Source organism: Boleophthalmus pectinirostris, unplaced genomic scaffold (assembly GCF_026225935.1).
Source record: "Boleophthalmus pectinirostris isolate CB_2022bp ecotype Guang Dong unplaced genomic scaffold, ASM2622593v1 HiC_scaffold_14, whole genome shotgun sequence".
Taxonomy (NCBI): Eukaryota; Metazoa; Chordata; class Actinopteri; order Gobiiformes; family Gobiidae; genus Boleophthalmus; species Boleophthalmus pectinirostris.
Window position 1 is genome coordinate 1,380,209 of NW_026571047.1, and position 14,328 is coordinate 1,394,536.

The following is a 14,328-nucleotide window of genomic DNA, read 5'->3' on the forward strand; positions in this document are numbered from 1 at the left end:
ATTATGCATTTGTTTCACAATTTTATTATTACCAGCCACCACAAACCAGCAGTGTCCCAGTTTTTGATTTTGAAAATTTGGTCACTCTAGGTGAGTGGTTTGTGTAGTGTTAAGTGCTTTAAGTGCTTTTGAAAATAGAAAAGCGTTATATAAATGTGACCATTTACACAGGAGAATAGGGCGGCAAGAATCTTAATTTAATGGAAATTGCAGTTTCAATAATCTAATTAGCTGAATGAAAAGGCTGATTTTATTTAAATAACAAGATGCCTTATGCAAAGTACTACAAAAAATGCTCCTTTATTCTGGTTAAAACTATATTTCTGAAATGCACAGGATTTTAGTTTAGCAGTTCCTGTTGTGGGACAAATAAGAGTTTATTTTATGTTATTGTCTCAATTGTAACTTGACTTGGGGGTAAAAGATGGAGCAGCAGGAGGAGGAGGTACCTGTCCAGGTGGAGTCCAGCTCGGTCAGGACCTTCTCCATGGACATCTCTTTGACGGCTCTGTCCACGATGGCCCTCACCTCGTCCTCAAAGCAGTGCAGGTTCAGCTGCAGCAGGTCAGCCAGACACGTGTCCTGCTCAGAGGGTGAAGAGAAAAAACACACTCTTATTTCTAATGCATCTTTCATGAATCTCTTTTGAAATATCTTGTCTGAGAGAACATGGTGATCAAAAACAGAGCTGGAGTTGTGTTTTGTTTCATTCACGCTTATGAGTAATCCTGCATTATGTTCTACAACTCCAAAACTCAAAATGCTCTGTTCCACCTTTTGATGTCATGTAGTGGTACTTTTCAAGTGAACAGCTCAACAACGGCTGTTGCCGTGTTTCCTGTGTTAGGAAACTGGCGTACAGTGGAAGCTGATGTCACTGTAGATCCTCCTGTAGATCCTCCTGTGGAGCTGCACATCACACTAGTGAGAAGATTTATTTTGTTTTTGTTTTTCATTCGAACCGAAATGACTACATGACAGGGTTGAATCCTACATGTATAATCAATTAAGAAAATGAAATTGAAGAACAAAGTTAGTACGTCACAGAGAGCGTGTGCTGGTGGAGGTGAAAACAGGAGCTGATCAGCAAAATGGTTCCAAACTGCCATTCCAACATACCACCTCCTGCATACCACATACTGTATTTCCATTTTTTGCCAAATGTAGGAGTATGGGGGAGATGTGGTTTAGGCCTGGTTTAGATGTGGTTTAGACCTGGTTTTAGTCCTGGTTTAGATCTGGCTTGAGTCCTGGTTTAGATCTTGTTTAGACCTGGTTTAGACCTGGTTTAGACCTAATTTAGACCTTGTTTAGACCTGGATTAAACCTGGTTTTAGTCCTGGTTTAGTCCTGGGTTAGACCTGGTTTAATCCTTGTTTAGACCTGGTTTAGTCCTTGTTTAGACCTGGTTTTGGTCCTGGTTTAGTCCTGGTTTAGTCCTGGTTTAGACCTGGTTTAGTCCTGGTTTAGTCCTGGTTTAGTCCTGGTTTAGACCTTGTTTAGACCTGGTTTTAGTCCTAGTTTAGACCTGGTTTAGACCTGTTTTTAGTCCTTGTTTAGACCTGGTTTAGATCTGGTTTTAGTCCTAGTTTAGACCTGGTTTAGACCTGTTTTTAGTCCTTGTTTAGACCTGGTTTAGATCTGGTTTTAGTCCTAGTTTAGACCTGGTTTAGACCTGTTTTTAGTTCTTGTTTAGACCTGGTTTAGATCTGGTTTTAGTCCTAGTTTAGACCTGGTTGTGAACTGGTTTTGGTCCTGGTTTTAGTCCTGGTTTTAGACCTGGTTTAGACCTGGTTTTGGTCCTGATTTGAGGCCTGGTTTAGTTGTGGTGTTAGTCTCTGGTTTAGTCCAGGTTTTGGTCCTGGTTTAGTCCTGGTTTTAGTTCTGGTTCAGAGGCACGGTTGTATAAAAGGTAAAGAAGGTGATGCTGCAAACTATGAGTAGGTTGTTTACATTATGTTGGCAGCATAAAAGGCGTCGGAATGGAGGTTTGTCTGCGTGACGGAATGTCGGGATTGGGGTCTATCGGAGTGTTGGTATGTCGGAATGAGGGTTGTAGTCCGTCAAAGTTGGCGTCTTCAAAATAAGCTCATAAGATTAATCAAATATGCATGGATCACTCCTCAGTGAACTTCAGAAGGTGAGTGAGGAGAGGAAGCAGCTGTAACATGGTTAAAATCTCTGAAAAGATTATTATTATTCAAAAGTATCATATTTTATACAGTTCATACATCACAATAAATAGACAGCACGGACCACTATCCTCTCAAATATTTAATATAAACTTTGTGTTTGTGGAGTGAAAGTTTGCTGGGTGTGTTCTTAACTTGCTTTCAGGGCAGTGATTTAGCAGCCTATATTTGGATTTAAACACAATCAGAGCTAAAGCCGGCGCTAAAATGAGAATCGATCAGAGGCGCTCTAACCAGGCCAAACACACCCCCACTGCTGCACACGCTCCCAGCTGTGGGGACAGGCTCCGGCAAAACAAGTGGGTTTGTGAGTTAATTAGCGCCTGTGTTCTGTGATTTAGCGTTTTCACACCGAACGCTATAAAAGCAGAGTCATTTAGCCTGTGTAATATATTTTGCACAAACGAAGCTGCTGCTAAGTACAAACAAGTCCTCTGTGATCTCCTCCGAGGCGAGCGCACAGGCCCGGAGAGGCTGCAGCCACAGACAACTACAACAAACAACTACAGTCTGGCCATTTCGTTCAAAGTTGTAATGTAGAATATCTTTAAATGGCTCTAACATGCAAAATCAGCTTTTTAGAGTTTTAGTTTTCTTTCTCATTTACTCTCTCCAGGTGTTAGTCAGCAGGATCCATGCATGTTTGACTGAGGGTGTGTGTATGAAGCGCAAAATAGCTGTTCAAAACTTCCTCGGCGCATCAGCCCGTCTCTCCCCACGCTCTACTGCGCATGTCTCCTGCAGAAAGAGTCTCTGTTCTGTATGTATCATGTTAGTGTCTTGGAGGATTTCAGCAGATTTCAGGCTCTCTCGAGGGGCGGGGCTAGTTCTATCAATCATGTATGAGTGGATGTTCAGCTACTGAAGTCTGAGACGTTTCATCTCATCATTTACGCACATGGGTAAGATGTATCCCCCTCACTAATGTTCATTTAGCATCATAACTTATTTTCAGGGCTGGGCAAAATTAAAAAAATATTAATTGCATGAGTTTGAGTGTGATTAATCGCAATTAATCGCATGTTAAACACAAAACCAATTCAATGAATTAAAAAGTAGCATAAAGCACACTTTTATTGCAAATGTAAATGAAAGAGCCATACATTTGTTGTGCAAACAGCATTTCTTTCACAGGGGAACCTCAGAGCCTTCAAGGTATTCAGTGAAGGTTCAAGAAAAAATATTGAATGAATTTTTGTACAACTAATATGGTTTTTTTCAATATTTTTTATTCAGTGAGTAATAAACACTACACTAGTAGTCATTTCTAGATCACCGTTTTAAACTGATATTTCTTGGAAAACAAAGGGATGGAAATAATGAAATGGAAATGATGGAATGGGAAATAATGGACTGGAAATGGACCAATCACAATTTTTCTTCCAATGGTATCTGGGTAAATCAGTGACTGAGTTATGGGTGGAATCATATCATGAAATCTTCTGAGCCTTCGTGAATACCCTTATGTAAGCAAGACCGCAGCGACGAAAACCACACTAGACACCTCGATTTGGACATTTCAGGAGCATCTGGAAGAAAGAGAAGAAAGAACCGGAGCTCGCAGCCTGGTCGGAGATAGGCCCGCGGAGGCCAGTCAAAAAAGTGTATAGAAAAGACATTAAACTGAAAGAAATGCTCACGGTGGACTTTTTCAAAATAAAAGCCAGTGAGAAACAGACGTTTACAATTAAAAAATAATAATAATAATAAAAACTGCGTTAACGGCGTTAAAATAATTGTTGGTGATAATTAATTAATTAGTTAATGCAAAATAAATGCCTTAACATGCCCGGCCCTACCTGTTATCACACAGCGATAAACTATTTGAGTGCACTGACAATATCGTGAGCTTGTGTAGCACAGACAGCAGCGTTTGTATCCACTGTGTTCTCAAACCATAGACTGTATATATGAATAGACAATGTCCCAAACAAAGAATCTGTCCATATATTAGCTGCATTGTTTTGAACAGGGTTCAAAGTGTGAGAAAAAAGTAGAGGCTTATAGTCTGGAATTTACGGTACTTGCTAGTGTGATGTGCAGCTGTCTACAGGAGGAGCTGCGTGGGGCACCACAGTTTTCTAACACAGAAGTCAGCAGACTTGTCTCTTGTTGTTTTAGGTAAATATTACAATTTAAAATGTCCAGATTATAACAATATAGCAGACACAAGCACAATCTCTTCATTAAAGTGTGTGTAATGTGCAGAAAAGAGCGTGAGACCTGGTTCATGGTGAAGCGCACCCCGGTGGCCTGGATGAGCTGGTGCCAGTGTCGCGGGCGGAGGGCGGGGTTCTGCAGCTCGGCCACAGCGCGCAGAGACGTGAGCAGGTTCTTCACCTCACTGTCCAAACACGTGAAGGCATCCCACGAACGCACCTTACACACACAAACACACACACAAGCACACGCACAAACACACAAACACACACAAACACACAAACACATTATCAGAATCGCATTTGGCAAAAATAATTATTATGAACCATGAACTAGTTTTTATATATTTGCGCTTTTTGTCTTTTTTTTTAAATTTCAGTAATCTCATAAGGGGAAGACGTGCTGCTTTACTCCACAGTTGAAAGAGGGCAGCTCATTGGTCTGTTGTTTGGTTGGTTATTAATGCTTATATCTTAATTTATGGACAAAATAGAGCAGAAGAAACACCAGGATCACGTAGAATGAGTCAACATTTTCAGACCAAAGTGTCAAGGCTGGAGAAATGAGTGACAGTTTTTCAGTAGAAAGCCAGAGGAGCCAGAGGAGCCAGAGGAGCCAGAGGAGCCAGAGTGGACGGAGTGTAGCAGGTTAGCTATGTGTGTGTATGCTCACCTCTTTGTCCAGGCCACGGATGTCTTTGGAGAAGCGCTTGCACTCTATCTCCATGTCCTCCACCTGGATGTCTCTCCAGGGGGTGGTCTTCCACGCTGCTATGCTGGAGTCCACCACACTGATCATGTCCCAGAGTTCTTTGAGGAGACCAGCCTCTCGCCTAGTGAGGACAAGCACATGGAGAAGAGTGTGTACAGAACTTCTAAAGGCTCATTTCTCCTCTACATTCTAGACACACACAGATACACATAGAGACTTTTGTCCATCACCGGTGTGTTTCTGTCTCTAATCTGGTCCGTCTCCTCAGAACATGTGGAGCAGAGATGTAACAATAACCAGAATTTCATGATATCATATCACCACTACTCTCACAATAATATCATAGCCTGTCACAATATATTGAATCACAAGATCCTTAGTTGAAAAGTATTTTTAAAAGAGGGAACTAAATGGACCATGATCCTTTGCTTCATTTCACTGTAGACTACATGAACAAATAGCTGTTATTAAGCAACTTAATTCTTTGGATTATAACAATAATGATTCACACTGAAGTCTTTTCAAGGAATTTGAAAAAAGAAAAGGATTCACATTCACAATTCTGTTAGCTTCTCCAAAATATTGCAATATATATTGTACTGTGAGATGCATATCATGAATATATCGTACTGTAAGATTTGGATATCGTTACATCCCTAATGTAGACTCTTAGCACCAGCAGTACATGAGTGGACCTCTGGGGGCAGTAGTGAACACAGCTGGACAGTTTAAGCCTTTACAGATGTGTCAATGCCTTGAAATTGGTTTATTTGTTGCTCTGTTTCATCCTTTTTGGTTGATTCTCAGACTGACTGTTAGCGCCCTCTGGTGATGGTTTAACACAACACAGCTTTGACATCAGAAACATTTGGAAGTATAAATGCGGTGATAGTTAATACACTTGGAACACACAGATCCGTTAATGCACCAAAGTGGAGCAGAAAAGAGCCTTGATGGTGTGTGAGTGTGGTACATGTGTGGGCTTTACCTGCACTGCTGGAGCTGTCTGTAGTCAGGGACAGTGAGCTCAAACAGACCTGCAGACTGCACCAGAGAGCCCATCACCTCCTCGTGCTCCTGGATCTGAAGGTGGAAGGAGTCCAGCAGCTGGTACGGGGTCGGACAGTTAAACCTGGGTAGAGCAGAGAGCCAGGCTCAAACACACAGGAGATAAACTCTTTGGATTCTATTCAGTGCATTTTTGTTAAGGATGAATGATATATCAGTTCCAGTATTAATACTGGCCAATATCAATATGAATCTGTGATATTTGTACCAGCCTCCCCAGCCCCAGTCTCTAAAGAGACATAAGGAATGAGATAGAAGAATGTTATATGGCGAAATATTACACAAATTCTTTAATATTCCAAATAATACAATTTGTTATTAGTTTTTTTTTACAAAAGTGAAAAGTGAATTTGTGATTGTTACCTCAATTTAATGGTGCAACTTTTCCAGTTGGAGGCTTTGCATCTTGCTTGTCTCCATGGAGATGTAATTGCTTTGCCTGGAATGTTTCATGGTACGACTTTAAACATATCCATGTATCTGCATTTATTCATCATTAATACTGTGGAAAATTCTACATGTAGACAAAGCAATAACATTTCCATGGAGACATGATCCATTAGAAATATTACACAGTGCACTTTTATTTGTGGGCCTTGCTTTGGATTTTAAAAGCTAAAATATCAGTATCAGCGAATATCGGTTATTGACAACAACAGCAGGCCAAATATCAGATATCGGTATTGGAACACAACAGAAGTCAGTACACAGGACTTAACAAAACTGCTGATTTAAACCACTGTTTCCCAAAGACTGGGTCATGACCCTCAGGTGGGTTGCAAGAGGTTTTTTTGGGGGGTCGCCTTGTCAAGATCTGCATGTAGGTCTGTGATATACAGTTCTGAGTGAGGGAGTCAGTGGATAATTATCATCATTCTGGATCAGCATTTGGTCAGAATCTCTTGTCCTCAGTAGGGCCAGTGCTTATTCCTTTTACTACTACATATATATGTGAACTGGGATTTTCTGTGCTCACAAAATAAAGCCAAAGCACAGAAACAGACTGAATGCTGCTCCTGATCTGCAGCTGCGTCTCCTCCTGCACCCGGACTGACCACGCCACAAAAACACACACAGACCCACCTATCTCACCAGAAATGTTCAAATATTAAGACATGTTTTGTATAATCTTTTTTGTCATTATTTTATTGACTGTTTTGTTCCAATATTGCTGCTTCAGTTGAATGTTGCAAAGAAAAAGAAATGTTCTACATTTAATGTCCAAATAGAAGACTTATGGATCCTTTTACTGCTGCTTCAATGACTGTTTTTCATTGTGTAAAACTTGAGTAAAACTAATTGTTCAGAGACATTATCACTCAGTCAATAATAAAATATCCTCATTAATGTTCAATAATGCTCAAATCCAACTTTATTTTGTGATTTTTGTGATATTTATGTCTATTGACTTGGGTTACGAAGGTTTGTGACTTTTAAAATATGGGTCCCCAGAGAAAAAAGTTTGGAAAAAACTGATTCAAATGACCAAACATTAGAGATTCAAACAAGGAAACGGTCATTGGTCAAGAAAAGCCAACGGGACGATCAACCAACCAACGAGCAAATGGACCACTGTCCTAGAGCGCCCCCTGTCTTCTCCTGAACCTCCTTCTCGGTAAAACTCCTACAAGACCCAGTCTAGCCCCAAGTCTAATCCTCGTCCTCTCTGTTTAAAAGAAGAACTCTGCTTAGATATGCAGGATGTGCGTGTGAATGAAATAAAACACAAGTCCAGATCTGTTTGTGATGAGGAAACTAACATTATAATATAGATCAGAAAACAGCATAACATGGGCCCTTTAATTGATACTTTATACTTTATTGTACTGTAATGTCCACCCACCTTTCTCAAACAGCGCTCTGTGAATAAATAAGCCTTGCCTTGTTAAACGTTTGCTGATATTCCTGTTGGATTACACACACACTTCATTCCAACAGCCAGACCCTGACCTGACCACAGCTCCCAGCGATGACCGCAGACGCTGAAGCATGACCGCCCTGACATTAATGAGGAAATAATCACCAGGTTATTAAGACACCAATTACACACCGAGCTAATGGGACAATCACACATTATGACACAGCACGTCTCTGTATGGATCTATTATCATTATGAGGCCGTTCAATTACACTGGTCTGTTTAAAGCGGCCCCTGACAGACCTGGTTAATTATCAGATGAGACTGAGAGGAAGGTGACAGTCTGATCCATCAGCAGCTTCATAAAGAGAGCGCTGTATGAAAACAAAGAAACACATCTACTCGTGTGATATTGTACAACCATTAGAATCTGTGATGTGAGAGGCTTCCAAGATTTGAAACTAACTAGACACATTGCTTGGATTTCAGAAGAGTATACAAAGGCAAAAGACGTTAACTCTCCAGAGTGTGAAACTGAAGAAAAATGACTTCAAAGTTTGTGTTTTGTTCAGATAAAAGTAGAATAAGCAAGGATTCCCAAAATGTCACAACTAGTTGCTATAATGAATGAATTTGCATGCGAAAAATATTGAGCTCAAAACTGGACCTTTGACCTTATTTGTCAGTTCCTGTTCTTTGCCTTTGTATCATGAACCAAAAATAAGGAGTCGTGCAAAGACAAAAGGCAGAAACCGACATGATCTTTATTATTTGCTTGGTTTTGCCCAGACTTCCAACCATTCTAAGAAAAACACGTCACCAAGCTCCAGTCATCATGTGTTTATGGCGAAGGAGACAATTCAGTTTGTCGACTGGATAAAAGTTAGTTTGGTTGAAGACGTTTCGCAGCTCATCCAAGATGCTTCTTCACTTCTGGTCTGACGCTGGTGGACACTTCCTTATATCTGTCTACAGGGAGGAGCGAACTAACTGAAAATAACACACACACTTGTTTACAGTTTCTCTTAGTTAGTTAGGCAAAACTAACAAAACTTAACAAAAATTGTTAAGAAAGAAGTAGAATTTTTGTTAAAAAAGAGAATCCTTCACTAAACAGAAATGGAGTCTCAGACCCCATCTATCTCCTATTTACAACTCCATCCTCAAACCTAAATCTAAACAAACAAGAGAACAACAGGTGTATCCAGGTCAGGTCCAGAGGTGTGGAAGCTCCATTATGGCCATGAATTGTTCTGCTAATTAGACCCCACACCCTGTACAGGTCAATAGACCGAACTAACAAACTTCAGACTAGTTCACTCCTCCCTGCAGATATAAGGAAGTGTCCACCAGCGTCTGAACTGAAGAAGCAGCTTGGATGAGCTGCAAAAGGTCTTCAACCAAACTAACTTTTGTCCAGTCGACAAACTGAATTTTCTTCTCGCCATGGATTCTACCTGGACGACTGAGGGATTCTTCACTCATCATGTGTTTGTTTAAATGATACAGAAGAGTTTTGGATTTCCTGTTTAGTGTTAATCAGGATCGTGCGGCGACACTTACACAGTCAAACTGTTTGACACAAGTGACTTTGCAGTACAGTGTGTACAGTATGAATAAATACATACAATACTTTCACTTTAAAGATCATTGAAGTATAATTGAATACAAAGGTTTATTTATTAAATGTTTTAAGACCCTGTGCCAAGACCACAACACAAAGAAGGAGGTGAGAGGTTGGATTTTAAAATAAAGTATATTTATGAACTAAATCACAAAACATACACTGTTTTTGCCTTTTGTCTTTGCACGACTCCTTATTTTTGTCTCATGATACAAAAGCAGAACAGGAACTGACAAATAAGGGTCAAAGGTCAATTTTGAGCTCAATATTTTTCATATTTATTCACATGATAAAGGAGTCTCAAATACAAACAAAATGACATGAACTAATTTTTGACCAAACATCATGTTATGGTGTTCTGCCTTTGTAGAGCAGTGTAGGTCTAAACAAATCACTCAGTGGGAGGTCTTGCCTTATGTAATCATCAGTCTTGTCTTTTATTTTATGGTTTCTCATTATTCTGTTTTTAATGTGATCAATAATAGAGATAATGTACACAACCAGGTGAGTAGTATCAGTGTAGTTAGCTCCTCCCTACAGATATAATGTAGTGTCCACAAGAAACCTGAAGAGAACTGAACAGGCCTCTTGGATGGTTGGTGAACATAGTTAGCCTATAAACAGGAAGTGAGCATGGGTGCACTTCCAGCTCCATGTGGTCATACCAGCCTGATCTAGTCAGATGTCAGAAGCTCAGCAGGGCTGAGCCTGGGTAGTACTTGGATGGGAGACCACTGGAAATCAGGTGCCATAGTGGAGCACCAGTGTGTCCTTAACAAGGCACTTCACCCACACCGCCTGATATGAAAGTGATGTGTGCTTGATTGGTGGTGGTCGGGATCAGTGGTGCAGATTGGCAGCTGTGCTTTCATCAGCCTGCTCCAGGGCAGCTGTGGCTGCAGTAGAATCTTACCACTGCTAAGTGTGGAGTGAATGAATAATGCAGCAAATTGTAAAGCCTCTCTGAATGTCCAAAAGAAGTGCTATATAAATCTGATCCATTATTATTCTATAGACTCTGACTCCATTTGACTTTCCATTGAACAATCGTCACGCCTCTCTCTCGAACTGCTTCTGTCAGACTCCTCTTTTCCATCTTAAATGTTTGTATTAGGAGAGAGGGTTTATGCCAGAGACAAGAGAGACGTGAGAGACGTGTGGGGTCCATGTGCTATTTGTTCTGTTGAATTTCAGTTAAGAACGAAAAACAATGAAATGGGAAAACAGTTTGTTATTTCATTTTTCCACTTCAGAAAGAAAAAAGATTTCGACCTCCATTTCCAATATTTTATTTAAAGTTTATTTCAAATTACAACACTATTTCAGTGTTGATATTTTATTCTCTCTGGTTTATTTGTTCCTGGAAATTCTGGTGCTAGAAGAGAAAAAAATATCAAAATTGAAATATGGACAATGATTGTTTTTTGACTGGTGTTATCTGAAATAAACTTCAAATTAAACATTGGAAATAGAGGTTGAAATCTGTTTTGTTTGACACTTAAGCAGAAAAAATGAAATAAACTGTTTTCCCATTCTGTTGTTTTTTGTTCTTAATTGAAATTCAAAAGAGCTAATGGCACACAGACCATGTGGCAGAATCTACTGCTGCTCTGCTCATATCTCTCACCATGTACCTGAAGGGCCCGTATCGTCACTGGTGTGTACCTGAAGGGCCCGTATCATCCACTGGTGTGTGTACCTGAAGGGCCCGTATCATCACTGGTGTGTACCTGAAGGGCCCGTATCATCACTGGTGTGTGTACCTGAAGGGCCCGTATCATCACTGGTGTGTACCTGAAGGGCCCGTATCATCACTGGTGTGTACCTGAAGGGCCCGTATCATCACTGGTGTGTGTACCTGAAGGGCCCGTCGTGTCGGAAGCGCTCTCTGAACGTGTGCTGCTCTACGTCAAATGAAGCGCACTGTCTCCTCAGACTCGTCACTTGGACTGCCTGCAGCGGCGCCACCTGCTGTTTCACCAGTGCTGTGTGTTTCTTCAGATTGTTCCACTTCTCTGGCAGCTCCTGGAGGCACACGCACATAAACACACACATAAACACACATAAACACACACATAAACACATAAACACATAAACACACACATAAACACACACATGAACACACATAAACACATAAACACACACACACACATAAACACACACATAAACACACATAAACACACACATAAACACATAAACACACATAAACACACACATAAACACACACATAAACACACATAAACACACACATAAACACACACATAAACACACATAAACACACATAAACACACACATAAACACACACATAAACACACATAAACACACATAAACACACACATAAACACACACATAAACACACATAACACACATAAACACACATAAACACACATAAACACACATAAACACACACACACACATAAACACACACATGAACACACATAAACACATCCGGATCTGAGGAAGACTACGGCAGAACACACAGACAGGGAGGGGTCAGGAGGAGCAGGAAATTTTCCACTTTCTACTTCCCACAGGTCAATGCTGTCATGATGTCCTTGGGCAAGACACTTCCTCACCCCACGAGTCTGTGTACACTGGTGTGTGAGTGTGAGTGTGTGTGTGTGTGAATGGGTGGATCCTTGTTGTAAATTTCTTTGAGAGCCTTGAAGATACAAAAAATTGAAGTATAAAAGTGTAACCATTTACCACTTACATTCTTAGTAACATTTTTGGCCTACACAAAATGTTACACAAAGTGTAAACATCTTGGTTTATGGCTTGACCTGTCACTCCCTGTCACTTGACCTGTCACTCCCTGTCACTTGACCTGTCACTCTCTTTCAGCATCCACATACAAACAATAACAAACTTTCACACCACTTAAAATGACTTTATCAGTCCATCTATTGTTTTATCTTTTCTGTCAGGAAAAAAGATCATCTCACAATTAATTCTTTCCATATCAGATGACTGTGATATCGTTTATCAAATACCATAACTTCTATCCTCCAAACATTCAGTGTAATCTAGAACATTCTGTGCAGGTTTATTCTCCACTGTCCCTTTTTGTTGTCCCAAGAGTCAAAAAACACAAAGAAAAACACTCATTTAAATATAAAGTTCCCTCTGATTGGAACAATCTTCCCTCATCGATTTGTGCATTAACTTCTGTCCCTTCATTTAAAATGCTCTGGTTCAATATTTACAGAACCTGTGGAATTGTTTTTAATCGTTTTGTTGAATTTTGTTGTTCATCTTTTTGTATTTTGTGATTATATTTGAACTCTGTCTTAGTTTTTGTTCAGATTTGATTTATTCAGTGTCTAACAGTCGTGTGTGAGTGAGTTTTGTTATTTCTATGTTTATTTGAATGTATATATCCTGTCTGTCCTGCTGTATCTGTCTTCTGCTGTTGTGACTCTGAAGACCCCTCGAAAACAACATGCTGTAACATTTCAAGGGGCTTATCCTCCAAACAAATACATTCAAATTTTCTTAACTGAAAATGCTCTTCTAGAAGAACAAATCCTACAGTCAGGAGAGTACAGAACTTTGTGTAATATAAAACCATGTGGTGCGTTCAGCTCCAGGACAGAAGGTGTTACTACCTCCAGCTGTTTGTGGACCACGTCAGGCAGCTCCTGGTCATAGTCCCGGAGGAGAGCGATGGTTTGTTGGATGGGCTCAAACATGGCGTCTGTGGAGCCCTGTCGGTCTTTGACGGCCAGCAGGTGAGACATGAGCCCCACCAGGCCGTTATAGTCTCCCTCGTCCACACGCTGCTCCAGGCCCTGCTCTGTTTCTCTGATGAAGAGCTCCAGCTCAGACAGGCTGCACACACGGGACAAGCATTTCACATTACTGTTAGTTTTAAAGACCCTGCATCTGACTCTGAACCATATGTGAGGAACATGTTTCACTCTGAACCTTCAGCTCCACCCTTTTAGTCCTTAGTCACTCTGGTGTTTACTCATGAGGAGTCATGCACCATCAGGCATCAGATATCAGTGCTGATACTGATACGGATACTTTGATGGATGGGATATTGATTCAAACATATCATCTCAATAGTTTTCCCACTTTAGTCTTTTAATTGGTGTGAGACTGGACAATGTTTACAGAAAACATTAACAAAACATATTTTCAAAATTGTTCTGTAGTTACACAAAATTTAAAATAACAGTTTTTACATATTTGTGTTTAAAGGAAATAAATCATATTTTCTGTCTGTGCCATGGTACTGGTTGATACTTAAAGTTATAGATACTTGACATTAAAGGCAAAATATGGACATTGGTGTAGCAACAGAAAAAGTCACTCAATCACTAACAATGGAAGATTTCATTTATTCAGTTTGTGTCCATAGAGTTCTATGGGACATGGATAATTCAAAAGTCATTTTCCATTTTCTCCCAGAGGAACATAAGGATAACCACTTAAAATAGCATCTTCCTTTATAATACCTTTATTATAATATACATATTAAAATGTTTACAAAACTTGTTTTCTCTCTCTCTCTCTCTCTGTAATATAATTCAATGTCTGATTTATTCCAGTTTATCTCCAAAAAGTTTTATGAAATTTGAATTCTTCAGCATTTTTTTCAGTGAGATTAAGTCACAAATAATTAATAAGATATCCAAAATACTTCATGTATATTTCAGTATCCAACATGACCACAAAATGAAGCTATTTTTGAGATGTAAATATCCCAC

General features: G+C 39.9%; 1 protein-coding gene across 2 annotated transcripts in view; it reads right to left on the reverse strand.

Moving 5' to 3' along the window:
- The window catches only part of LOC110154053 (dynein axonemal heavy chain 9), a 567,616-nt gene that overhangs the window by 511,318 nt on the left and 41,970 nt on the right, over positions 1-14,328 (reverse strand). Inside the window, exons 20-25 of one of the 2 annotated variants that reach the window (XM_020917987.2) lie at positions 13,222-13,444; positions 11,472-11,638; positions 6,052-6,195; positions 5,025-5,184; positions 4,416-4,571; positions 450-582 (exon numbers count right to left, since the gene is read on the reverse strand). In XM_020917987.2, coding sequence (XP_020773646.2) covers positions 450-582; positions 4,416-4,571; positions 5,025-5,184; positions 6,052-6,195; positions 11,472-11,638; positions 13,222-13,444 — 983 coding nt within the window. Of the gene's footprint in view, positions 1-449; positions 583-4,415; positions 4,572-5,024; positions 5,185-6,051; positions 6,196-11,471; positions 11,639-13,218; positions 13,445-14,328 lie in introns of both variants that reach the window. The other variant, XM_055150409.1, reaches the window with a different exon arrangement.